Here is a 27346-nt window from a genome sequence, read left to right on the forward strand (position 1 = left end):
TAACTTCCTCTGGCACTAACTGGAAACTCTGGACTTTAGGGAGGCTATTAGAAAAAGGTTAAATATGAGACTAGATAATGATATACCAAGGGACCCATGTCAGGGCTGTTTGAACACTACTCAGAAGCAATTGCTGTTGAGAGTTGGCGACCACTTTAAAAGAGCTCCGAAGAAGGCAATGTCTGCAAGCAAATGCCTTCATGGTGCCCTGGAAAGAGTAGGCTGAAGACTTCTTATTTTGCACGAACATCCCCGAAAACATTTGTTCACTGTTCTGTAATTCAAAGATTACTAGGTACACATATCTAGTAATTATTTCCTATATGCAGCATATTTTCTTGTATTGTTCTTGCTTTAATTTTAGTTTTACAAAGACATAGCTTTGCATATGCAACTGTACCCTCCGCCTTCCTTTCAATGAGAGCTGTAGAGGTTTATGGTCTACTTCTTGAAATTTCCTATTTCATTTATTCTGAACAAATCGGTCAGTCCACTATTTAATATTAGTGTGTTGATAAGAGTTTATTTCAAAATGTGAGTGCTGACTATAAGTACTATCAAAAATACGCTGAAGATTATTTTGATACCTGTATTTATTTTAAAAGGAGGGGAGAACAGAGATGGATTTCTATCAAAAGGAGCCACTATGCGCTGTTACATGCCATATACATGGTAAATATTTACAGTGTTTGATTAGGTTTAAATAAAACCAACAAAAAGAAAAAAAGAGAGTTTACTTTAAAAGTCCTCTTTGTGTAACTTAAAAATTAGTATGTAACTCTTTCCTGAACCTAAAACTACAGTGGTCCTGCCTTACAAAATTTGTAGCATTACCCAAAGCACCTTGTGGTATCAATTACAGGGTTATGAACATCCAGCCACTAAAGCTATCTGATTGGCTTAATGTCCCCTGGTGCTTTATAATGATAACTACATAGTATATAATTACACAGTCCCCAAAAGATACTTATAATTGAATCACAGGGCATTTTTTGAATGTTTGGGACAGCAATTAGAGGACCACAAAGTGATAGTATTGCAACTCTCACCAGCTAGAACGTAAATGAAGCACCCTAAAATTCAATTATAAGAGTCCTTCAGGTATTAAATAATTATAATACAAATCACATGGAGGGGTACTTTTTTTTTTTAATTGAACTGTCCCCATAACCGCCAAAGATTATATTTCCTAATAGTCTGTAAAACAATGTAGCTACATTTTCAGATTCCTATTTCTTCATCCAACTGGAAAACCTGTAACAAAGGTAGAACAGTCAAAAACCTGTTTCTTCTTTTACTTTGCCACCTACTTATTTGGTGACCTAGTAAGTGAGTTAGGTCTCATGTCGCTCCACTCATCCTATAAACATGCTGCATAATCAGAATGTTGTCTCATTCTGTAAACATAAAATGGCTAGATGTACATGGATATTTACAAATTTCATTAAACGGGAACAAGGATACTTCATCTATTTGATTTTTTACCCATTCTTTACACCCAAGAATGTCTGATCAGTTTTACCCTAACCATTTTCCTCTTTCTCCAACTTTCTTATTCCACACTCATCCCTTCTGCCATCTCTCCCATCTCTCCCTCCAGGGAGGTTGTGACTGTTGTACTAAAACCTCCAGGACTGGCTCTCTATGACTGGCTCTACAGTGCTCAGGGCAAGAAGAGTCAACTGCAGACCTTTTGTTGCTCATTATCTTCTTGCTTCCATTTCTTAAAGGGAGAATATGTAGATTGGTCCCCTAACTTTGGAAATACAGGGGAAGTAAAACCAGAAATACTTCCCCTAACTTTGACTTGTATAAACACATTAAGGAAAGGAAAGATTGAAAGGATGTTCCCACACTCAAGGAACTTGTACAACCAAGTCAAGAGAAGCAAGTCAGGAGGAAAACAGAACCCCAATCATTTCTCCAGATGCTCTGAATCACCTCCAGGGCACAGGCATAGATGGCCCCAAACCCTGAATGCTACAGCAAGTGCGTATCCACTTACAGCAGATTTGTAAACAGATCTATTCTCCACTGAAAAACATTTTTTCAAGACCAGTGATTAAAAATGTAAAAACTAAAGCCTGAAAAAATATCAGTTCCCCTTGCAGAGCCCAGTGTTAAAATATAAACTCCGACGAGTGATTAGAAAAACACCACAGAAATAAATATACATATACATACATGTGTATTTTTTTCCAGTAGATTGTGGCCTTTTAATGACATTTGTTCATGAGAAAAAGAAATTCACTCATCCCAGCACCATAACCCCACCAACCTTCATGGGTGTTCTGCAAAAAAAGGTCCCATAGAGACCAAGAATATGGTGACATTTGGTGCTCTTCGATCAGGGTGTGAATATCACCCGTTTTCTCCTTTTAGCTCTTGCAATAAAAATATTCTCAGGCACGAAGCACAATGGCACAGGCTACAGCCCCTCCTCATGGAGTGTGATTCTCTCTGAGCCTCGCCTTCTGCTGCGTTTGAAGGAACCTCTCCCAGGACCGAGTAGCCCTGCTGGATCATCCTTTGCACTTTGGAATCAAAAGAAAAGAAACCAGAATGGGTGTCCATAACTACAGAGGTGTTGAAGTCATAAAGGGCTCAGGAGGATGGTGCAACTCTGGCCACAGTGGAACACACTCACAGGGCAGCCAAGGAGACCTCTCTGGAGGAAAGTGGAGTTAATTAGCCTTTTTATGCATATACACATGCCGGCTTCACACATTTAAAAAATAGACCCATGCTCAGCAAAGGGCCTATTTTAACACTGTCTTGTAAAAACCACATAGACGGATACTCTATCTCCTTTCTAGCAGCAACCCTGGCTCGAGACACTTGCTGATTTTAGCTATTTAAGCCTTAAGAATAAAGACGTCATGTGCAAAGTGCTCTGAAAAGCATTAAAAACAAAACAACTTTCACTCCTACAAGAAGTACTGAGCACCAATGAATTAATGCATCTAATAATTAATTGGCATTCTTGGAGGAAATTGTCCCTCTGTAATGTAGCCACTGGGCTGCTGTGAAAAAAAGATTCCAATTTATATTTGTTAAACAAATGATTTGATTAGTGACCAAAGTAAGGAGGAGTGAATGTTTTCCAAGCATGAGCTTTTCCACATGGCCTGGGTCAGCCACCGTACAGCAAGGCTGGCATGGGGCCAAGGGCCCTCTTGCCAATGAGACTAGAAGTCTCTGAAGAGCCACCATACACCCAATGCTGAGAGAGTTCCCCAAACAAAAGCCAGCCACGGAGTTCAACAACTGGCTTGCCACGGCACCATATGCTCCACAATATTGTCCTGCTGCAACAGTGGGGCCTGTCTTCAGTGTCCCCATGTGCTGCACAGCTGTCAGCCCAGGAGCTGTTTTATCATTATTTTCACTGTTTTATTACTTTTCTGGGAATTCAAATCAGTGTAACCGCGCTTGATGCGCCGGTGAAAAATGGTATCTCCCTCCCCCTTCTCCTTCAACCTAATGAATTGCCTTTTTTCATATCAAAGAGTAATGAGCACCAAACCACATAATATTTATTCATGGAACAAAAGACCTAAGAATGGGGTGGCGGGAACAGGAGCAACTCCTGGGTGTGGACAGAAGAAAAGCTGGACATTACAACAGAGCTCCTCACATTGATCTCTGGTGACACTGGGTTCAATTTATAGGGAAATCCTTTTGGTTTTTGGCTCTCCCCACTCATTCCTGGGAGGGGCTTCCTTTAAGCAATTCCCTAGTTGATGCGTAGAGACCTCGATGCTAAGAGGTGGCAGGAGCCAAATGTAATTCATCCCATAGCCTTGATTGTGAAGTGTCTGCACATTTTGTTTTTCAGTGAAATTCCCCTAAAAAGCCTCCTGCTGCCTCTCTCATAAGCAATAAGCCCAGTATATCCCAGAATGTTCTAGATATATCCCTTTCCCCCCACTGCGTATGATCATGACCTCCACTGTGGATGAGGGCATAATTTAACCCAGGGAGAAAGGGCCACAGAAATAATAGCGATACTGGAGCCTTGTTTAATCTCAGATGACATGAATCTTACCCTCCCCACTTTCTGCCATAATCAACCTCTTACACTTTGTCAAGTTTTCTTATTAGTCCAGAAAATACAAAATAATATACAATAGTAGGAATAATTTAACCTAACCCATGGTTAATCTCCCTCTTTATAGACACTGGCAGTGTTTAATCATTCCCTTTGCAAAGGATCCCCAAATTGGGAGAGGCTGGATGGATGACTAAGTCAAGTTGGTGCAAAATGAGTCACATTTCTTTAAGGTCACTTCCCCAAATGTATGAGCCACCAAAGTGAAAGGAAAACTCTTTTTTTTTTTTTTTTTTTGAGACAGAGTCTCGTTCTGTTGCCCAGGCTGGAGTGCAGTGTCACAATCTTAGCTCACTGCAAGCTCGGCCTCCTGAGTTCACGCCATCTCCCGCCTCAGCCTCCCGAGCAGCTGGGATTACAGGCACCCACCACACGCCCGGCTAATTTTTTGTATCTTCAGTAGAGACGGGGTTTCACCATGTTAGCCAGGATGGTCTCGATCTCCTGACCTCGTGATCCGCCCGACTCGGCCTCCCAAAGTGCTGGGATTACAGGCGTGAGCCACCGCGCCCGGCCAGGAAAACTATTTCTTAAGGTAAGCTAGCTATTAAACAAACATTCTTCAAAAAATGATAAACAATGATGCTAAGAAAGTGGTTGAAGTTAAAGGGCTATGTGAACAACCTTAGAAAATTTAGCACCAGTGGCTGGGTTGCTTTTTCTTCCTCCCATTTTATTGTTCAGTGTTTTGAATTTCTCCATTTAAAAATTCTATTTTGAAAATTTTAAAGGAGACTTTTTAAACTATAAACAAAGTTTAAATTTTTTCAAAAAGTCACAAAAGTAGTGACTTCTTCCTACAACCTGTGCTACCCATATGGCTGTGGGTTTTAACATTGAAAATTGTCCTTCTAGATAATTTTTCTCAAGCCCAGTAATCAAATATTTTTCTAAGCAATCCTCCTGCTTCTTCCTTACAGTCTCATTTCTGTAAGTCTGTCAAAGCTAATTATCTCGCTCCTCAAATTCATTGCTCTTTAGTGTATCGTAAACACATACATTACAAAAAGTTGAAGAAAACAAGTGTGTATTACACTTTGAAGGAAAAGATAGACATAAATATTCAAAGTATGCACTATCTTTGTTAATAGAGTAATGAAAATGGCATTAGAAAAAGTGGATGAGAATATCAAAGCCAGCCAATCCTCCTTTCTTCTTCCATATATGGTGGTCTCCACCCCCAGAAGTCAATACCAGAAACTCCTACACCATTACTTCAGAATAAAGAGGAAAGCAAAGTTCTCTAGTTTGCAATCCTTTGACATTTCAGACCACAGATAAACACAAACCCTACCAAACCAGTAACACAAACAACCTGAACCTCCGCGGAGGGGACAAAGGCATGATTCTCACAGGCACACACTATCATTAAACTCCTTTACTTGAAACTACTGTTACATCTTTCTGAGCCTTCCAATTCCAATCTCAACCACAAACTGAAAGTTAATAAAAAGCCCCTGAATGGTTCATATAAATCCTTTAAATCTAAGAACAGGAGCAAACACTAAAAAAGCAATAGCCCATTTAAATTTCAATAGCCTGAATGCCAGACATCCCTGATTGTCACATCTTGTCACCCTCCAAGTCACCATTCCATGTTCCTAGTTCACTGTGGGCTCCAGACATATTCCACTCTAACAAATACAACTTGCCAGAAGTATTTTTGAGTGTGGTTATTTACGGTTTTCACTAACAACTTTTTCAAACATTCCTTCAATAGGTTCTAAGAATTAAGCAGCATGAAATCCAAATCTAAAATCATTGTCTCCATGCTTCATTGAAGAAAATGAACGTGAAAAATCCAATAGCAGCTGCAAACCATTTAAGAATTCCTAGTTAAACTGCAAAATACATTTTCAACCATTTAGCCATAACAACTTCTAAACGGAGAGAGCTGCTTCTTTATATAAACCACCTCTGTTTACCAAACATCAGAGAATCTCCGGGCAGAGGGCTACTGCAGGATGGGAATAGTAAGAGGATGTTACAACCCATGGGGTGCTGATCTGCACACACCACCGTGAGGAAATACGTTCAGTGATTAAAGACAAATGCCACCTGCATGCTTGGCCAAGGAGTCCACTGCTGTCGCCATACACCGTCCCCAGTGAGAGAGGGGAAAGGATGGACTGAAATCCCACAGTGGATTAGAACTGGGGACAAAAGGAGCCAGGAACAGAAGATGGCAGCATAGGAAGGGAACGTTATGGTTTGCCCCAGTTGGAGACTCCGGCAGTATTACCACTAAGGCATCCTGAAGCCCAAATTCAAGACTAAACAATGAAAATTTCCTATCTTCTTTGACTTGGTATCCACAAAATTTGTTGAATTCTGACATATGTCAAATTTCTTTGTGTATATGTTAACAAGATATTCCTATTTATAAATTCATATGGCTATTTGGCTATTCTGTCAAAATTAGCCTTTAGGCCAGGCACTGTGGCCCATGCCTGTAATTCTAACACTTTGAGAGGCCAAGGCAGGAGGATCACTTGAGGTCAGGTGTTTGAGACCAGCCTGGGCAACATAGTGAGAAACCATCTCTACAAAAAATTTTAAAAATTAGCCAGGCATGGCGGCACACACCTGTAGTCCCAGCTACTCAGGAGGCTGAAGCAGGAGAATCCCTTGAGCCCAGGAGTTGGAGGCTGCAGTGAGCTAAGATGGTGCCACTGCACTCCAGCCTGAGTGACAGAGCAAGCCCCTGTGTTTTTTTTTTTGTTTTTTTTTGAGTCAGAGTCTTACTCTGTTGCCCAAGCTAGAATAGCCTTGAAACTGCCGTATTTTTTTTTTAAAGAAACTGTCTGAAACACTCACTTTTTGAGTGATATTAAAAACAAAAATCCAGCGGGGCACAGTGGCTCATGCCTATCATCCCAGCACTTTGGGCATCTAAGGCAGGTGGACAGTTGAAAGCAGGGGTTCGAGACCAGCCTGGGCAACAAAGTGAGACCCTATCTCTTAACAACAACAACAAAATGCATAATAAGGTTAAGATTTGATTTTAGTCATTTATTACCTATTACAAATCATCTCTGGACTCTTTCAAATAAAAATAAAATGTTTTCCAAAGGAATTAGAAATTAGATTTTATTGCAACAGCTGTAATCTCAATAGTCTTTGGAAAAGAGTTTTTATCTAGTAGTTGTTATAGTCAGATAGCTATGAAATAACTAACATTCAAAACATTTAGATAACCATTTATCTATAATCAATAAAAAGAGAAGTGTTGTACTTCATGAAAAATGCACGATAGTTGTCTACCTTGCATATAGGTGAAAGTCATCCTTGAAAAAAAACATTCTAGTGCTAGAAATAAAAGAAATAGAACCATGAAATATTAGAAGCAAACACAAAAAATAAGATGGCACTCCTCAGAGGGACAGTAGAGTAGCTAAACTAAATAATTAAGGAAAAGTTACAGGTTGAAATTTTATTGCATGACCAGAGTAGCACCTTTAAGAATCTCTTTATTTGGGGCCGGGCACGGTGGCTCATGCCTGTAATCCCAGCACTTTGGGAGGCCAAGGCGGGTGGATCACGAGGTCAGGAGTTCGAGACCAGCCTGGCCAGTATGGTGAAACCCCGTCTCTACTAAAAATACAAAAAAAATTAGCTGGGCATGGTGGCACGCACCTGTAGTCCCAGCTACTCAGAAGGCTGAGGCAGGAGAATTGCTTGAACCCAGGAGGCAGAGGTTGTAGTGAGCGAAGATCGTGCCACTGCACTCCAGCCTGGGCGACAGGGTGAGACTCCATCTCAAAAAATAAAAAAAATTAAAAAAATTAAAAAACAGAATCTCTTAATTTATCATATTGGATGGCCTAGGTGCAAGATTAAGAGAGAAGTTTTTTATTGTATGTACATAACCAACTTTTGCCATTTAAGCCACTGAAACAGAAGGCACCTAGCTATCTTTGGAATGAGGAAGCCCCCTTCCCTAAAGCTTACAGTGAGCACATAGCTGCATTAACTTAGCTAGCCAAAGGTTCAGAATAAAGAAGGAAGCAATAAGATGCTATGGGCCCAGCTAAATGGCAAAAAAAAAATGCCTAAACCAAATCTAGATTATAAATTGAAGCATAATACTTAGTTTATTGGAATCATTTGGTAGAGAATGACATATAAAGTTTAGGCCCCGGATCACGTACATTCCCACCCTTGGTTTATCTCTCTGGGTCAAATCATTGCCACATGCACCTTGTACAAGGTTCCAGGTCCTATTGTCACTGTCACAAAGGTAGAACATGACATGGTGGGAAAGGAGATGAGGAGAGGAGAAACACTCAAGGCCAGAGGTACGTGAGGCCAGGAGACAGCAAAGTTGGGGACCTCATCATAAAACAGCAGGGCCTGGCAAGAACCACCACTACCATGTCCCTGAATTGTGGCTCCTGTTCAGACCGATAAAGGAAAGTCAAATAGATGAGAACTGCTCTTTGGGAAAACACGGCTATTTAGAAAATGCAGTTGCTCAGACAACCTTTCCAAGAAGAAACACTGCAGTCAGGTGAAGGCAGAAAAATGTAATAACCAAGAGCACAGATTCTGGAGCCAGGTTGCTCTGGCTATTGTAAAAATATAGATGATAATTATTATTATCTCAGTGTAGGGGAGCTGCTATGCCAAAGGGAAAGCAAAACAACTAAGAACTCTGATGAAGGGCAGTCGTCAGACCACTGCAGCACCTGTTTATAATGAAAACTGATAGGACTTCTCGCTGTCTAAACAAATGCTATAAGGTGCCTGTCGAAGCAAGTCATTTTGATGCATTTTCTACAGTTGGCCAGGTCAGCAGGTTGTTATTACCGTGTTACACAGATGACTGGATTAGTCAGGGTAATTTAACCTGTAGGAAGTGGCAACTCACAGACCTGAGATTTTTATGACCACTCCAATCTGCACCCATGAACACCCCAGGTACTGTATCACCCACTGAAATACATTTTGCAAATAAAGCCATATAATCACGCCTATGAAACACAAAGCTCAGGAAAGGTAAAAAAGAACCACAAACTTGTTCAAGGAAGTGAATTTCCCACTTTCACAGAATGAGCAGGACCTGGTTGAGCAGGTTCCTCCTTCAGTAAAACCTCTTTAAGGGCCAGCTGAGAAAAAGGAACGTCACTCCTATAAGATGTGTTATTTGCCAAATACACAGCCTTTAAAAACTAGTAGTGTTCTGTGCAAAGAAAAACACCAGTTACTAGAGCTGATACTGCTTTAAGCCATATTGTTAAGGAGACATAATTATCATTTGCCCTAAAATGGGCTGTAATAAGATTCAGGTGCTATATTAAACCGTATTAGATTAAGAGATTTTTCCGCCAACTTTTTTCTCTTTATACATATTACATCTATAGAAAGAACCCTAAATCTGTGCTACAGAAATGCTCACATATGTATAAGGATATATGGATAAGGATGTTCATTACAGAAACATTTAATTGGCAAAAAATAAGAAACCACTAAAGTATCTATCAATAAAGAATCATTCAATAAATTATGAAACGGTCATAATATGGAATGCTATATAGCAGTTAAAAAGAATGAGTTGAGGATCTATATGTACCAACTTGGATGGCTCTCTAAAATATATGAAAGAGAAAAAAGTGTATTTCAGACAAGTATACATAATATGATTCCATTTATGTAGGAAAAAATGAATATGTGATTATGTACAATATGTACAATATATAATATATATGTAAGTGAACAGAAGAGGGTCTGGAGAAAGATTCCAGACTGTAGTTACTTCTGAGAAAGGAAATAACATTGAGGGGAGAAATTAAGTCACTTCTTAACCTATTTACTTTTATTTAGTAATTTATTCAACAAATTAAATTTAGAGTTCCTCCTATGTACAGGTAGGTCTTTTCAAGTCATAGGAATATAATAATGAATAGACAAAGTCCCGGTCCCTCTCCAATGTTCCAGCCAAATGAACAACTTTTCCTGGGACAGTTCTACTGAGCAAAGCAGCCTATTTCGTCTTTGAACAGCTTAAATTTTCATAAGATTGGCTTTTTAAATATATCTATTAAACCACAACCTGGATCCTAATAACTGTCAACCAAAGATCTTAAATTTATCCCCTTGAGGCCATACAGAGCACATCTAATCCCTTCTTCAGGTGACAGTCCTTCAAATATTTTAAAAAAGCAATCCTAGCACCCCCTAAATCAGACTAAACACCTCCAGGCCTTTCAACTGTTCTTCCTGTGACATCGTTTCAAGACTTTGCACCTTCCTGCATGCTTCTTTCTAAATGTTCTCCTCTTTGTCTAGTTTCCTCTGAAAGCTCAATGTCAAGCCATGATCATGGTGCTACAAGTGTCACCTAGTCCCAAAAACAAGGGGGGAAAGAAAGAAAATCTGCCTCATTTTTAATAACTCTACCATACCTTAATTTTATTCTCCACCACACCAACTAATCCTCTCCTCTGCACAGTTTTATTTGAAATGAATTTTGTTACAGAAAGCAATGCTTGCAAGAAGATACAAAGCATCTAATGCCCTTAGGATTTTCCTAAATGTTAGTTTTTTTAAGTGTTTCCATTTACATGTCTAATAAGACAACAAATACCATTTCATAAAACTAATTTGAAATATGAAACTATGTCCTGCTGCAGTCCCGTTGAGAACAAGGACATCTGTTCACCACTGCATCCCCAGTGGCTAAAACAGTGGCCAATGTGCAGCAGTTGTTCAGCACATGTTCAGGAGACGTTGGCTTGTGCACGAGTGAAATCAGCCTCAAATCACTCAACTTTAAGTCCGCATTTGGGCAGAAGGCAACAACTAAGTGAAATGAAAGTAATTCATTAAAATATGCCTAGCATTTGTGCAGCACCATAAGGTGTTCAAGACTTTTACATATACTAACTCGTTTGATCAATGACTCTGAGGTAAAAAGAATGACAACTGGCCAGGCGTGGTGGCTCACACCTGTAATCCCAGCACTTTGGAAGGCCAAGGCAGGCAGATCGTGAGGTCAGGAGTTCAAAATCAGCCTGACCAACATGGCGAAACTCCATCTCTACTAAAAATACAAATATTAGCCAGGCGTGGTAGCGCATGCCTATAATCCCAGCTACTCAGGAGGCTGAGGCAGGAGAATCGCTTCAACCCGGGAGGTGGAGGTTGCAGTGAGGTGAGATCACGCCACTGCATTCTAGCCTGGGTGACAGAGCAAGACTCTGTCTCAAAAGAAGACAACCATTCACCTTTCTGACAGGCAAGAAGAGATAACAATCATGAAGTAAACAGCCAGAACATCATACCACATGGCCAGCTAGGATGGCGCTGCCATGCAACACAGCAGTCCTCTAACTTCTTCCCAGGCATCCTTTACCTCATCGCTGCACCTCTGCCTCTCTCCACTCTTCAAGTAATGAGTGTTTTTAAAAAGCTGAGAGTAATGCCACATGTGTAAACCCATCTTCTTTCATATTTTCAAAACTCCAAGAGAGCTCTTTGTTTAAAGCAGGGCCCCTCATCAGCAGCAATATTTTGGATCAGGTAACTCTCTGTTACGGGTGTAATCTCTTGTAGGATATTAGTAGAATCCCTTCCTTCTACCCACCTCTACCCCTGCCTTCTAGACATCTGCAGCAGCCCTCCAGCTATGACAACCAAAAATGTCTCCCTGCATTGCCAAATATTCCTGGGGTAGGGCCAAACCTCTACCAGTTAATAATCAATGAATTAAAGCCAGGCTCAGTGGCTCATGCCTGTAATCCCAACACTTTGGAAGGCCAAGACAGGTGGATTGCCTGAGCTCAGGAGTTCGAGACCAGCCTGGGAAACACAGCAAAAACCCATCTCTACCAAAAATACAAAAAATTTGCTGGGAGTGGTGGTGAGCACCTGTAGTCCCAGCTACTCGGGAGGCTGAGGCAGGGGAATTGCCTGAACATGGGAGGTAGATCGTGCCACTGCACTACAGCCTGGGTGACAGAGTGAGACCCTGTCTCTGAAAAAAAAGCAAAACCAAAAAGGAAATAATTTTTTATAAGGAATCCTATAGTAAATCCATTCACATGGCAGTAGTAATAATTTAAGAGAGCACGGAAATATTTCAGGAACGTGATTTGTTTTCCAGGTACAAACAATATAGCCATTAGCTCTTAAAAATATATATTCGAGTTTCAGTAAGTTCTCCAAGTTCAGAATAGGTTACTAAAAGCATGCTTTACTTCTGTAAACTCCCAAAGCACCAGCATATAGTCTGTTTATCCACACATGCTCTCACATGTCTCTCTACCCTGATATCCATTCTAGGTGATGCCTCCAAAATGCTCATCCCTTTTTGCCTCTCCTACCTTACCACTAGTTCAAGCCCTTTACTGGGTACCCAGCCTTTTAGATTCACTCTCAATCACTGAGCTACTTTCAGCATCTAACAAATAAAGAAAGAAAAATAACCAACCAGAGTGAGAATAAAGGGCACAAGCAGAGCATGTCTTTCAGAGCTGTGCAATCCTTTTGAGTCACAGTTGCAACCCAGGTTGAATCTACACAAACAGACTTAGAGCACTTCGGCCTTTTCCTTTGAAGGGGTAGAAGCCCCTGTCCAGACGTACTCTGGAGGTGGAGAAAGATGTTGGGAAAGGGAAGAAGAGATACACAGCAATGTAACCTAATAACCTCCTTTACCCATGGAAGTAAACGCTGTTAACAGTTGAGGGGTGGAGGGTCCATAAACATGAAATGATACACAACCAGATTCTACTCAACAGGATGGAGATAAAAGGAGTTAGGAAAATTCTGAAAGTTCCTAGTTAAAAACTAAATATTTCACTTAAGTTTGCTATAGTTGTTAAGCCATTGCGAAAGGGGGATGAATATTAGTTATTAGCATTTTAAAAGGTTCTACTTCAGCATAAAGGTTATTTCCAACCAACGGGAAGTCCAATATAATCAAAAGGTGCCTAAATTATTCGTGCGGAATCACTTTCTTTATGTCAGAGGAAGTACTGCAAGCCTTTTGAGATTTGTTTTGTTTTGTTTTGTGTTTTTGAGACAGGATCTCGCTCTGTCACCAGGCTGGAGTTCAGTGACATGATCTCAGCTCACTGCAAACTCCACCACCCTGGTTCAAGCAATTCTCCTGCCTCAGCCTCCCAAGTAGCTGGGATTATAGACATGCGCCACCACACCCGGCTAATTTTTGTACTTTTAGTAGAGATGGGGTTTCACCCTGTTGGTCAGGCTCTTCTCGGACTCCCAACCTGGTGATCCGCCCTCTCGGCCTCCCAAAGTGCTGGGATTACAGGCGTGAGCCACTGCGCCCGGCCTTTTTTTTTTTTTCTTTTGAGGAGTTTCACTCTTGTTGCCCAGGCTGGAGTGCAATGGCACAATCTCGGCTCACTGCAACCTCCACCTCCCATGTTCAAGCAATTCTCCTGCCTCAGCCTCTCACCTCTCAAGTAGCTGGGATTACAGGCGTGTGCCATCACGCCAGACTAATTTTTGTATTTTAGTAGAGATGGGCTTTCACCATGTTGGTCAGGCTGGTCTTGAACTCCTGACCTCAATTGATTCACCCTTCTCAGTCTCCCATAGTGCTGGGATTACAGGCATGAGCCACCATGCCCAGTCACCTTTTGAGATTTTTTTATTAAATTCCTCCAAGAATAGTATGCACAGCTTGCCATAGTAGTAATTTCCTGCTCCTATCCATGTGTGCATGTGACCCTCAAAGAATGCTGAATGCTGTTCTTCTGTCCCAAATGGAGAAAGGAACTCAAAAACCCCTCCACTGTTTAACAGATGGAATTGCCAAGTAGACTTTTAAAAAAGTGTGCTCCTTCTCTGATCCACTGAATGGAACCCCATGATCTTTAAGTACTTATTATACAGCAGGCCCTCAACTCCATTTTCTGAGTAATTTTATCTAACCCTATTTCTTTTGTTCTTTAAAATTTCTTAGATTTAAACAATAACAAAAAAATTAAACTAAATCAGTTATTGGTGACAGCTGATTTTTCAGAAGCTACATTGGCAACTCACAAAACTGAATAGTGAATTTTTGGAATCTGGAAAGCAGACTGTATTTGTAATAAAAATTTAATTTGTGGGGGAACCTGTAATTTTGGAGCAGTCATCTGCAAATTAACTTATTTTGCAGATACAATGTCAAATTGGTTTGAAACAACAGGAAAGTAAAGCATATTACGTTTTCCTTAAAAATCATGGAAAGGTGATACAACATCCTGAAGCCTGAAACTGCTGTCATTAGCACCAATGACTATATTGATTTTTAAAAATTTGGCCGGGTGTGGTGGCTCATGCCTGTAATCCCAGCACTTTGGGAGGCTGAGGTGGGTGGATCACGAGGTCAGGAGATTGACACCATCTTGGCCAACATGGTGAAACACCGTCTCTACTAAAATACAAAAAATTAGCAGGGCATGGTGGTACATGCCTGTAGTTCCATCTGCTCAGGGGAGGCTGAGGCAGGGGAATCAACTGAACACAGGAGGCGGAGTTTGCAGTGAGCCGAGATTGCACCACTTCACTCCAGCCTGACGACAGAGCAAGACTCCATCTCAAAAAAAAAAAAAAAAAAAAAATTGTTATCCCCTTGAATCTGGCTAGCATAATACTGAAAATCTACAGAGAATATACATTGTCAAAGTCTTGGATGCAAGAGCGTGATTTAGCATTTTAACTTCCATGAAGCACTACAGACAATGTACCAATGCTATTGAATGAATGAATGAAATTAGAAACTCAGTCTTTATTATTTGTGCTAAGGAAGAATAAAGGCAAATCCATATTAAATCCAAAATGGTATTGTATCCGATTGTTTCATTAGTTCTGAGAGTCAGGAGCACCAAAATTAAATTTTTTCTCTTCTTATTGCTTCTTCCCACTCTTTGATAAAGGTGTTAAAGATCACTGAAAAGACCAAAAGGTTGGCAGCAGGTGGGGGAAGGAAAAACAAAGCAAGCACCCAGAGGATCTGAAAACTCAATAATCAGCCTTTGAATAATAGAGTGAAAAATGTAAAGCTATTTGGGAGACTTAAAAGGTAGACACTATGAAAATCTTGACAGTGAGTTTTAAATATGTTCCTCTTTATAAGAGTCTGATGTATGATTGATTGATTTCACAGTTCTCCAAGATGGGTAATGTGGAAAAAGACAACAGAATTTCGCCTTTTGAGCTCAAGAGTATAAGACAGGACTGTTACTTAACAAACAGGGAACAGTAATCACACAAGTACTTCAAATGTATCCAAGAATTACTATGTAACATGCAAAACAGGTTCTTACACTAGATCCCTTGACTGGCACCCTCACCAGGGTAAGTGAATGAGTGAACGTGTGAGAGTGTGTGTGTGTGCGCGTGCACACGCGCACGTGCATGCATGAGAGAGAGAAATACCTTATTCCTATCTCAACCAAATGGGCAGGAAAACTTCTTTACCAACAGTTGGCTACTAGTCTCACAGCAATATTCAGAAAATAACTCTATAAAACTCTATTTTAATGTTTAAATTCCTCATCTTTCTTCTTCCAGAGATGTCAGTAAACTATGTACCAGGACTGACCATTTTTCTCCTATCAGGTGGCAGAAAACCTGAAAAAGATTCTAAAGCTTGCCCTTATAATTCTAATGAGACAGGATAGAAAGTATCAAGCATACTAGCTTCCTGAAAACTTGGCTTTCCTCGGGAAGGAACCCAGCTTGAAGAGCATTTTGTAGATTATGATTAATGGTTAACTAACTCTGCTTCTACTTTTCTGACCACTGGCTACCCAGTACTAAATAAAATGTACCACAACCAAAGAACATAACAGAATTAAATATGTATTGGAGCTTAAAAAAATGCTTCTTGAGAATTAAAAGAAAAGAAATACATGTGAAGGACAGAAAAAATGAAATTTCAAAAAGTTTTCCACAAACTTAAGGCACACTGTGTTGGGTAATGGAAAGCTTTCCGAAAGTCTATCCTGTTACCCATGCTAGTGGCAGAACAGGATAAGCTGAAGAAAAGGTTATCATAGGGAAGATGTAGAAATAGCCTGGTAATACGAGCTTGCCAAAAAAATTGATACAGAGCCAGTAATTTACCTTCAACAGGGTAAGAAATGGGAAGCCAGATTCATGTATAAGGAGATTTAGCAGTGGACTAATATGTTGACATTTCCTGAATCTATTCCAGGAATGGATGGAACATTTTGGACGGGCTGTAGCCGTCTCCAATACTCAGTAATAATGCATTTATTATCAAATGCATGTTATGAATTTTATGTGATAAGCTCTTCAGAACAGGGGTCACATAGATTTATGCAGTCTGTAAGCTGTATATAAATTAAGCACACTCTGAAAGTTACGATGGTGCTAATACAGTGAAGAGGTCATGAAAACAATATGGGTCTTATCTAGGTCAAGTAAGACTATCAGCATTTTGAAATTTTGAAAACTGTGCACTGTCATGCTTTTTGATGTGCCTGCTCAGCTTGAAAATGAACTTGTCAATTGAAATTCACCTTAGAATTTTAACCAGGACCTCAGTTCCAAATACAGCAAATAAACAATGCCCCCTTTTGTTACCACAAATAATTAAAAGATATATTTTCAAATGAGGCTCTCTGACAGGTGAAGTCAATAGTTTTCACCAAGTCTTTTGAGAGGAAGAAAAAAACTTCTATGTTAATAAAGTGGTGGTAGTTGGGGTGGGATCATTTGACTAATGTTCAGAACAGACCTAATACCTGAGGTAGTGCAGCTTCAAACCCAGGCCTGCGCCACCTACTCTATCAACAGGGTTGGTGAGGTGAGAACCCAGCCCCTTCTGCAGCAGCCTGTAGCCAAGGAAAAATTTTTACCCCTCACCCACTCTGCTTTTTGTTTGCTTTTTGTTTTTCATGCCCACTCTTGTAAATGTGTAAGACAGGAAAACAAATCAAAAGAGGCAAAGCCCTCATCAGACTGCCTTCTTTTTTTTTTTTTTTTTTTTTTTGAGACGGAGTCTCGCTCTGTCGCCCGGGCTGGAGTGCAGTGGCCCTATCTCAGCTCACTGCAAGCTCCGCCTCCCGGGTTCACGCCATTCTCCTGCCTCAGCCTCCCGAGTAGCTGGGACTACAGGCGCCGCCACCTCGCCCGGCTAGTTTTTGTATTTTTTTAGTAGAGATAGGGTTTCACCGTGTTAGCCAGGATGGTCTCGATCTCTTGACCTCGTGATCCGCCCGTCTCGGCCTCCCAAAGTGCTGGGATTGCAGGCTTGAGCCACCGCGCCCGGCCCAGACTGCCTTCTTAACCCAAGCAAGGCAGAAAGATAATCGCTATTTAGTACTTTGGACATACTGGTCCTTAGAAGGTAAACAATACCAATAAAACAGTAAAGAATCCTATTCATCTTTATTTTTATATCACCTTATTATTATTTTGCTGTGTGTGATCATGGTTTTTCTTTAGGGCTTTCCAAATAGAGCGCCCAATCTGAGAACTATATTTAATTGTTCTGTGCCTCACTGGAGTACAACTATAATCCAGCAGTCAATTCAAGAAAATGAAGAGCAACGTTTTCTTTACAATCTCTATTTTTGAGATTTTTACCTCATATACAGACTGCTAAAATACTCTCATTTCAGAGGCCAAGGTTACTTTTTAAACTAATTATTTTAAAAGGAAATATAACTTGTAGAGCATGCGGGGTTTTTTTTTTCTTTTTTTTTGGTACACAGAATTTACTTGCAACTCTGTTTAAGAGTTAAGGCTTACATTACATTCATTACACTCATCACACATACCAGTGAGAGATGCACATGTAACAGCTGAAGCTAAAATACACTCCTATTCCGAACATAGCCCTGGCATTTATTAATGCATAAGTCTAATCAACAGGCTAAATCATTGTCATAAAACTGATAGAAAATTTTGTTTTCAGGCAGTCATCTTTCAAGTCTATCTGTTGCTAATTTGCTAAACTGGGATTCACTATGAAATCTACAGCTGATGTCTCTATTCAAGCATTATCTTTTTATTTTCAAAAGTAAGCTGCGGCTTGCGTTTGCTGTCTTCTTCCCAGTAAGGTCAGGAGGCTGGGCTTCCTTCCACCTGCGAGTGTATCACAACCCAGGCGCGCGCACCCGAGCCCTCCCTCCACCCATCTCCCAGGGCGGAAACCAGAGAACAGAACCCAAACACCAAAACTTTCTGGTCGCAAACGCTACTCATCTTGCCGTGTCCAGAGACTCGGCACTGGAAACGGCACTGGCTTTTGTTCCAGGGTCGCCCAGCTGGCGAGGTAAACGTCACAGCAGTCCTTGATCCCCAAAGGTTGTGAGAGATTCTGTGGCACCGGAATTTTGGAGCCTCCCGAAAGGAGCCCACTTCTGCGCAACCTATGCGCGTGGGGTGTACAACACGAAAAGAGGACGCGGGGTGGGCAGGAATGAAACCTTCAGTTCCTCTTAAATTCTCAGACTCAGGTTCACAAAATGAATCTCCTCCTCCGTGGACGGGCGCGAGGGGGGCTGGGGCTGGGAGAGAAATAGGTTGGAGAAGGGACCGGAGCTACAGTCGAGATGCAGGACCGGCCCCGCCTCCGGCTACAATCAGAAAAGCTACAGTGTGTCAGTGGTTTTCGGCTTCCTGTTTGTAAAGCGAGAACCTCCCCCGACTCCGGGACTGTCGTTCTTCCTCAAAACCAACCGAGACGGCCCCTTCTTCGCGCTCCGGGCAGCCTCAGCCGCAGGGGAAGAAAGAGGAGGGGAGCGGGGGCATGGGGGGCGCGGCGGGGCGGGGACAGCCGCGATGGAGGGGGCAGGGCCACGGGGCGCAGCACCCCTCCCAGCCCGGCGGCCCCGGGGGCTGAGCTGGGCCGCGAGGCGGACAAAGCGCCTCCCGCTCCCTCCCCCACGGCCACGTTCCAAAAGGGAGGGAGAAGGCGGGCAAGAGGGGCTGGAAGAGGAGGAAGGGGAGGGGGAGGAGGAAGAGGAGGCGGGAAGGTGCTGCCGGCGGGACTGGGCAGGATCGCGCCGACCTGGGAGGGGAGGGAGGAGGGGTTGGGCGCCCTCGGAGAACTGGGAGGAGGGAAGGATTCTTGAGGCCCAAGATAAACAAATTGTTCCTCTTCACGTGCGGGGTGGGGGGAGGTGGGGAGCGAGCGCTGCGGCGTCGCCTCCCCTCCCCCAGCCGACTCTTTGTCACCGAGCACCGGCCCGAGCGCCCGGCGAAAGCCCGGGGCAGCACTGGCACCACCCCCGGCGCCGGGGACTCACAGACCGGGAACGTGTGCGATTTCTAAACCGCACGACGGGAGGGCCGCCCCTGCCGGGCTCTGCGCCGCCGATCGCGGGGCGGTCTGCACGGGAAACGCGAAGGTGCGCGGCCCCGGCACGCTCCAGGATTCCCGTCGCCCGGCCCACCCAGCACCCGGGCGGCGCGGTGGGGGAGGGGGCGCAGACACCTTTCCCAAGCTTCCGGCCTCCCCTCACCCAGAAAGGAAAGCAAAAGAACCGGAGAAGGGAGATAAGAGAAAGGATTCTAGCCTCCGGCTTGGGGGGTGGGAACTGCCCCTTCCTCCTGGAGAAGTTAAGCCATTGGCTGCTCATCCTACCTCGAACCCGCCCACCCAGCCATTTAAGCCTCTTTTACCTCCCTGCTACCTTCCACTGCTCTGGGCTTATTAGGCAGGCCCCCAAAGTTGGCGGGCAGTGGGGCGGGGGGGAGCCAAGCGGAGGACTCCGTGCAAGCAAGTTTAAAAGGAAAAAAGGAAAGAATCCCAAGCGAAGTTGTATGGTGGGGCCTCTTGGCGCAAACCTTGGGTGTTGCTTTCCCCTCCCGCCCCCTCCAGGCCGCTCCCCTCTTAACCCTCCCAGCCGTTCCACCTGCCGGGCTGGCCCCGAGTCTCGAGCAACCAGCGGAGCGCACCCGCGCCCCGCATCCGCGCGCGCTCCCGCGAGCACCCCCGCGCGCAACCACCCTCGCTTGTTTCTCACCCACTTCAAAGTTCATTCACAAAACTCTCAGACTTTCTCAGCCCAAAGTGGGTGAGCTGGGGAGAGGAGGCGAGAGGCTCTCCTTCCCTGCTTCCCCCTAGGGGTTGAGGGCCTGGTGCCCGCCCAGAATCTGCGACAGCATCAACATCTCCACGCACCCAGCGGATGTGCAGAGGGGTGGGCGTAGGGGGACGGGTCTGGGGAGGAGAGGCGGCGCGGCTAGAGGTGGGGTGGGAAGCGGCGAAGAGGAGGAGCAAGGTTTCAACTCAGGGGTTCACTCTTTCAAATCGGTATGCAAGAAAGGGAAGGGGGTAAACTTTTCCAGCACCTCACTTCGACGCTCCTCTAGGCTCCCTCCGCCCCTCGCAGTCGTGACTGGCTTCTCCCCTCTCGCCCCCTCCTCCCCAAATCTGACAACCTTGACAGATTAACAGGTAGCGGCGACGGCAGCTTTTTCCCTAAGAAAAGTTGACGTTAACCCTTCGGCTTCAGCCCACCTCACCCACCGTGCAAATCAGACCCTTGTACCCCTATGTAAGAAGCTCCACGCGCCCCCCACTACCACCACCACCACAACCCCCAACGCGCGCCGCAAGCCCGCTGCCCGTGCACCCTCACCATGATCAGCGTGTGGTTCCTCTGCTCCGCCGAGGCAGCCTCCGCATCTTGCTGGGGTTTGCTCGGGTGCTGCTGTTTGCCGGTGCCGGCGCTCGATTTCTTGGCCCTCTGCTCCAGGGTCCGCTGGTAGAGGCTCACGGTGTCCCGGCGCTCCAGCTCCAGCTGCTCCACCTGAGCCTGCTGGTACCTGTTCTCGCAGTTGACGTGGTGCCGCCGGCAGCCCTCGATGCGCTGGCGGAGCCGCTCCACCACGGTGCTGTGCTTGGGAACGGCCGCCGAGCCGCCGCCGGGGCCCCCGGAGCCGCCGCAGCCACCAGCAGCCGGGTGATTGCTACTCAGAGCAGCGGGAGTACTATTGGGAGTATTATTCACACCGATCCCGGCCCCGCCGAGGCTGCTGTTCAGGCTACTGTTGATGCAAATACTACTGCCATTCGCGGCAGCAGCGGGGGCTGCGAAATCCCCCATCCTGCTCCCCGGGCACACTATTTTGGAAGAACTTTTTTTATCCACCCCCCTATCAGCCTCCTCCTTGGGTCCAAGGATTAAAATAGTTTAAGTGGAACGCGGGGGAGACGCAAGCACATGGATGGAAACGGCGATCCCGACGGGGCGAAAAAAAAAGGGGGGGGGAGATTTTGGGGTGGTTTTTTGTTTCCTTTTTTTAAACTGTAAAAGCTCGAGGGGAAGAAAAGGGGGGAACGTTATCGGAATACCATCAGACACCTATCAACAAAAAGAATCACAACAAACTGAGCCAGCAGCAAATCGGGTTGCAACTCAAGGGGAGATCCGCTCCTCGCCTGCCTTCTTTTTATAATCCATTATTTTCTAATAAATTCCAGGAGATTTCCGGTGGTTGGCAAGCATTTTCTCCCTACGTACCGAAAAACACACCCCATGTACACACACAAGCATATGCCTCCAGTGCGGACACGCGCGACACACACTCACTCCACACCGCATCGGAAAACGGCAAGCTTGCTTATTGCATTTTCCTTCCACAAAAAAGTTTTGGTGTTTATGCCGCCCCGTGTTCTCAAAGTACTTTGGCTGTTCAGTTGCATTTCACAGGAACCTAGATATCGAATCCTCGGGCTGGGGGAAGTAAACACATGGACAGTCCGAGGCGACTGCAAAAGTAGATCGGTGAAGTCCTTTGCAAAACGCCGCGCGGAGAGCAGCACCTAACGCTCGGCTGGGCTGCCGCTGCCGCCGCTGCTCCTGCCACCATCACAATGATCAACTGCTCGCCGCCGCCGCCGCCGCCGCCGCCGCCTCCTCCTCCTCCTCTCGCTCCTCCACCTCCTCCTCCTCCTCCATGCCAGCGGAGTGATATCAGGACGCGCGAGCTCAGTAAACACGGCAGCGGCGGCGGCTGGAGGCCGTGAGACAAGCCCGCGGACACGGCGCAAAACCCGGCCCGGACTCTCACCCGGCAGGAGCGGGCGCGGCACGCTCCAGCACCCGGCTCCCGCCTCCGTCGCCTCGGCGCCCCGCGCCCCTCCCACGCCCCCAACCACACTACCGCCCTGCCGAGAAGCCCAGAGTCGCCAGCAACGGGGAGAAGAAAGATTCTGGGGGATCTCAGAAATAAATCAACTTTTGACCTGTGTGTGTGCGTGAGAGCGTGTGTGAGTGTGTGTGTCTGTGTACGCGCGCGCGCGTGCGCGGGGACGCGCCTGGTTGGGTTTCCTTATTCCAAGGGAGGTTATCAGGCGATCCCAAGTTGTTGTTATACATTTATGCATTATATTGCAGAAATGTGCATGACCAGGCAGAAACATTGAAGCTTTACAGCAGTTGTCTGTCATCCCTATCCATGTGGAAAGAAAAAGGCAAATGAGTGACTTGGTTTTAAAACCGAAGTAATAAGTCTGCGCTAGTAACAGCGCTACTTACGGACACTTGTTCTAAGTCTAGGCCAGTCTGAACACACAAGTACCAAATTCTAAATAAATGGAAATAGGCTTTAAAATGTGTAATATTATTTAATTCACTGTACATAATGATTGTTGTTACTAAGTCAATTATTGTTTTACTTACCCTTGGAAAAAAATAAAGCAAGCAGGGACTTGGAGGTGAGACTAACAGTACATTTAAACAGACTGTTTTGAACACTAGGTGCTAATGACAGCAGTAATTAAGGGTCCTTCGTAAATCAAGTGGAAAGATTGCAGATTTCATGGACTAGAACTATAGAAAAAACACAGCATTTCACAGTTTGTCATGACCAAAACAAAAACAAGCAAAAATAACAGGGCTACTTTATTGCTGGATATATTTCTTTCCATTTCAATGAATTCACAATAAGTACAATTAAAATGGACTAGCAAATGCAGAAATCAATCTAAACTTTCCATTTTATTAAAGCACATTATCTTTCCTGATATTATCTAAAAACAAAAATAACAACAACTAAGGATCAAATATTCTTGAATATGGACTTAAACCATTGCATATACATATTTGTCAAAATTAAGATGGGGAAATTATCATTTCTGGAATAATCAGTAAACTATAAATCTTGATTGTGAGATGTTAATTATAAGTCATTTTGTATTATTTCAATAAATCTTAAGAATTAGTTTTTAGGGTAAAAATACACCCCAGTTGTCTAAAATAGCCAGGAATAAAAGAACTTTGGATCTTATGCATTAGTCATGAGATCTGATTTAAACCATCTTCATTTCTTGGCATTGCAGATTAGCATAGGATGCTATTTCTAACCTCATAATGTCAACGATAAGAGGCTATATTTTTCTTCAATTAATCAGGTCTATATAGTGAACAATATTTTTAATATTCACTGGATATGGTAAAATGGGCAGCGAAATATTTAATATGGTGTGAGGCTACCTCCAAGTAGTAAAACCAACTTAAGAGAGTGTATATTTCATTGAAGTTGTCATACTTTTTCTGAAGGCTGTTTAGTTAATATACAAATTTCTGTATCAAACCGCCCCTCTTCAAGTCTCAGAAGATTTAACTGGACTAAGTCTGTAGCAAATGAGTCCATTCAGATTCTGAAAATATGTAGAGAATTACAAGAAATTAAAAAAGGTAGCAAAGTGGCCTTTGTCTTTTTCACATATTCACTAAATAATATCTCTATAACTCAGGAAACACATGGCTTCGCCACAGAGGGGAAGCTATGACTCTGCATTCGCTTTGCTCCCTCTTCACTGTAGTTTAATTCTTTTTTTTTTTTTTTAGACGGTGTCTTGTTGCTCTGTTGCCTAGGCTGAAGTGCAGCGGCGCCATCTTGGCTCACTGCAGCGTCTACCTCCCGGGTTCCAGTGATTCTCCTGGCTCAGCCTCCTGAGTAGCTGGGATTACAGGTGCACGCCACCACACCTAACTAATTTTTGTAGTTTTCATAGAGATGGGGTTTCACCATGTTGGCCAGGCTGGTCTCGAACTCCGGACCTCAGATGATCCGCCTGCCTTGGCCTCCCAAAGTGCTGGGATTACAGGAGTGAGCCACCACGCCCGGCCACACTGTAGTTTAATTGTTATCCCTTCTCCTACTCCACTTGCCTCCATCACCCATACAAGACTGCAGCTTTATGTACAGAGGCAACAAATTTGAGGGTCTTAAGCACTGGGTCTTTAGTGTTTGAGAGTTGGGTTCTCATTTTAGCTTTTTCCTGTGACTCAGAATTTAATTATTCATTGAGAGTTTCTCATTCTGGGGAAAAAATGACAACAATAGCAGCATCATGTATTCCCATCAAGCTGTTTACCTCTCCTACCATGAAGGGAAACCAAAAAGACACAAGAATTTGCATCCTTCCCTTTGGGAAACCAGCAGATGGGACAGCACATTTGTGGTTTTACCGCAGAGTTCCCCAATGACAAATGGAGCCCTTCTTGCACAACCATAGTATACTTTGCTGCCTGATTTCAGTGCATGAATGGGCTATAACCAAAAGAAAAACTGTTACATGTGTACACAGAAATAAGCACACACACGGGCACCCGTCTTTTATCTCTCCAAGATGGGAGTGGCAGCCACAAGCTCCAAGCCCCAGATGTGAGGAAAGAAAGAACTGGGAAACTGTGATGGCCAGAGAGGAAGAATCTTTGAGAAACCGACCTGTGCAGGACTCTACTGTGATATACCAGAGATCAGAAACCCCATTCTCATTGTGCAGGAAGATTAGAAGAAAGAAGCAAGAAGCAAACAAGGCTTGCATCTTGAGCAACATATGCCAGTCACCTTGAATTAGAGATGTTAATCTACTCCAGTGACCTTAGAAGCAACAGAGACCTTGATGCTGGCTATTTCTGGATCTCATGATATGGTCCTGCAAGGTTGCCAGCTTTGTTGGTCACCATCCTAAAGAACCCTTTGAAAGTCATAGAGAAATCCAAGTTCTGGAGAAGCAATTTTAGTCCCTTCTCACTGTGGAACACTGATAGCGTGACCATCTTTGTCTTTTCTGTGAGCCTGCTACAAGGCAAAACTTCAGGATGAAAGTGGTAGACACAGCATCAATGCTATTGTTCTTGAATGACAAAAAAAAAAAAAAATTGAGATGCCATAGCAATGATGAGAAAGAAATTACTATGACTGCATCCCCAACTGTGATGATATCTCTCTGGATGCCAAGGAAAGATGGGCTTGATGAATAAGTACCTACACCAGGTTATCCTGCGGTCCTGGCTCTGAGCCAAAGTTGGCAGTTCTGAGGAGTTCAACCAGGTTCCATTTCCTTTACGCCAAGTCTGTGTCATCTTCCTATATTCACCTGATAGAGCCTAGTGTCCCAGTGACAAGAAAGAGAACTTTGTGTGGAAATTCCAGTCTATATGCCATCTCTGCTTCCCTCTCACTATGGATCAATAGATCTGCTTTCATCAAAGAGTATCTTGTGGCTAAGGAAGAATAGGAACCCTCTGCTGCCCACATAGGAGAAACCAAACCTTTATATCTTTCCAAAGTGGGGCCCAGGCACTCCTAAATTACCAGCAGCCTAAATTACTGTGCCCTCAGCTGTCTAGCAGTAGGTATCATTTCAATAATTCCATGAATATATTTATGGCCTTCTGTGTGCCACACACTGTGGTAGGCACCGGGTGAACAGCATAATAACAGTGTATAGAACACAGTCCCAACCTCAATGACGGCCAGCTAGAATCAGGGCAGTATATGCCATAATGGATCTAATACGGAGCGGATGTAGGAACAAGCAAAAGAGTACATGCTTGGAGGAGTTAAGAATCCATCTCCAAAAAAATCCACCAGTAGTTCCTTCTCATAGGATTGTGAGTGTGAAAGGGTGTGATGAGAAATGAAATGGAGGCTGGGGAGACAAGCAGGACCTGGATTGTTCAAGGCCATCCAGTTTAGACTATATCTTTGGGACAGTGGCTGCCATTAAAAGGATTTAAGCTGATTTACACTGTTTACTTTGGCAATGTAATGGATGTATTATTACAGCGTTTTCAGAAGTGTGTCTGAAAAACTTTGTTCCATAAGATGCTTTACGAGAAAGGCTTCTGAGCTAAGTAACTTTAGGAGATGTTCTGTACTGCATCTCTCCAAAGAGTTATTACCACATTGAAGGTCACAAGAAATCTTGAAGCAAAGCATGTTTAACTTTGTTTAATCTAACATTGCCAAAATCCTGTTATGTCCCACAGAATAGAACACACTCTAGAAAGCTCTGTGGTGTAGGAGAGAGTGAAAACTGAAGGCAGTTCTAAATCCACTTAAATTTACAACAATTGCCTGGGCACGTAGCCTGAGTCAACGACCACACGGCCCTTGCCATCTGCTCTACCAGAATCACTAGTCCAGATCTCCTGGGCCTTCCTAACCTCAGCTGGGTGTGTGAATTCTGACCTTTAAATACTGAGGAAGTAGCAACACAAAGGCAAAATCCCAAAAGGGTGAATTTGACTAGCCTTTTTCAGCATTAGCGCTTTGAGTATGTTATATTAATATCTATCCCTATGTAATAAAACCTCCTTATTAGGAGAAAAGGTCGGCCTTATTTAACTGAAAATCTTGATTATGGAATATTTTCAAAGCTATAGATTTTCATTACATTTGAAGCATGTATTCTGTCTAGCCTAACAAAACTGGCCTCTTGGAGCTATTTTAATGATCTCCTTTTACCTAGTGAACCAATTGTATATAGGTGACATGCCTCATGAACTACGGGTGTTTCAAAAGTTTGCTTCCTTAAGTATTTAAATACCTCTCGCAAGATTCTGTGTACGTTGTTAATTCTCATTTTTTATTAAGAAGGGGTTTACTAAGTCCTAGACCATTTCATAAATTTTGAGAGGAGTATGAATTAATAGGGTTTATTTTCTTATTCGTGTATTTTAGTATGTATATAATAGTTTCATGGTTATTAGGGGAAAGGTTATCTAAAGTCCATGGCAGAGAAATTTTTTAAAAGTCTTTCATTCTGTTTTCATATATATTTCTACTCTCAAGGTTAAATAATATAATATAATAAGGCACCTGACTTGAACAATGTCTGGCTTTCATATACGATGTTGAAGGCTTCTGAAAGAAAATATTTATGAGTTTTTAAATTTATTGAAGGCCCATAATCAGCTAAACTGTTAACCTTAGAAAGAATTAATTCCAATGCCCAACAGTCATTGAAAACTTTCTCTATTCCAGGTTCTACTGTTA

The 27346-nt window shown here is 43.4% G+C and overlaps 1 protein-coding gene across 1 annotated transcript in view; it reads right to left on the reverse strand.

Moving 5' to 3' along the window:
* Nucleotides 1–22022, reverse strand: part of MAML3 (mastermind like transcriptional coactivator 3) — a 432254-nt gene extending 410232 nt beyond the window's left edge. Inside the window, exon 1 of the mRNA XM_025385289.1 lies at nucleotides 20689–22022. Coding sequence (XP_025241074.1) covers nucleotides 20689–21156 — 468 coding nt within the window. The 5' untranslated portion in view covers nucleotides 21157–22022. The remainder of the gene's footprint in view (nucleotides 1–20688) is intronic.
* Nucleotides 22023–27346: the final 5324 nt, after the last annotated feature.

This window comes from Theropithecus gelada, chromosome 5 (assembly GCF_003255815.1).
Source record: "Theropithecus gelada isolate Dixy chromosome 5, Tgel_1.0, whole genome shotgun sequence".
In the NCBI taxonomy this organism is placed as follows: domain Eukaryota; kingdom Metazoa; phylum Chordata; class Mammalia; order Primates; family Cercopithecidae; genus Theropithecus; species Theropithecus gelada.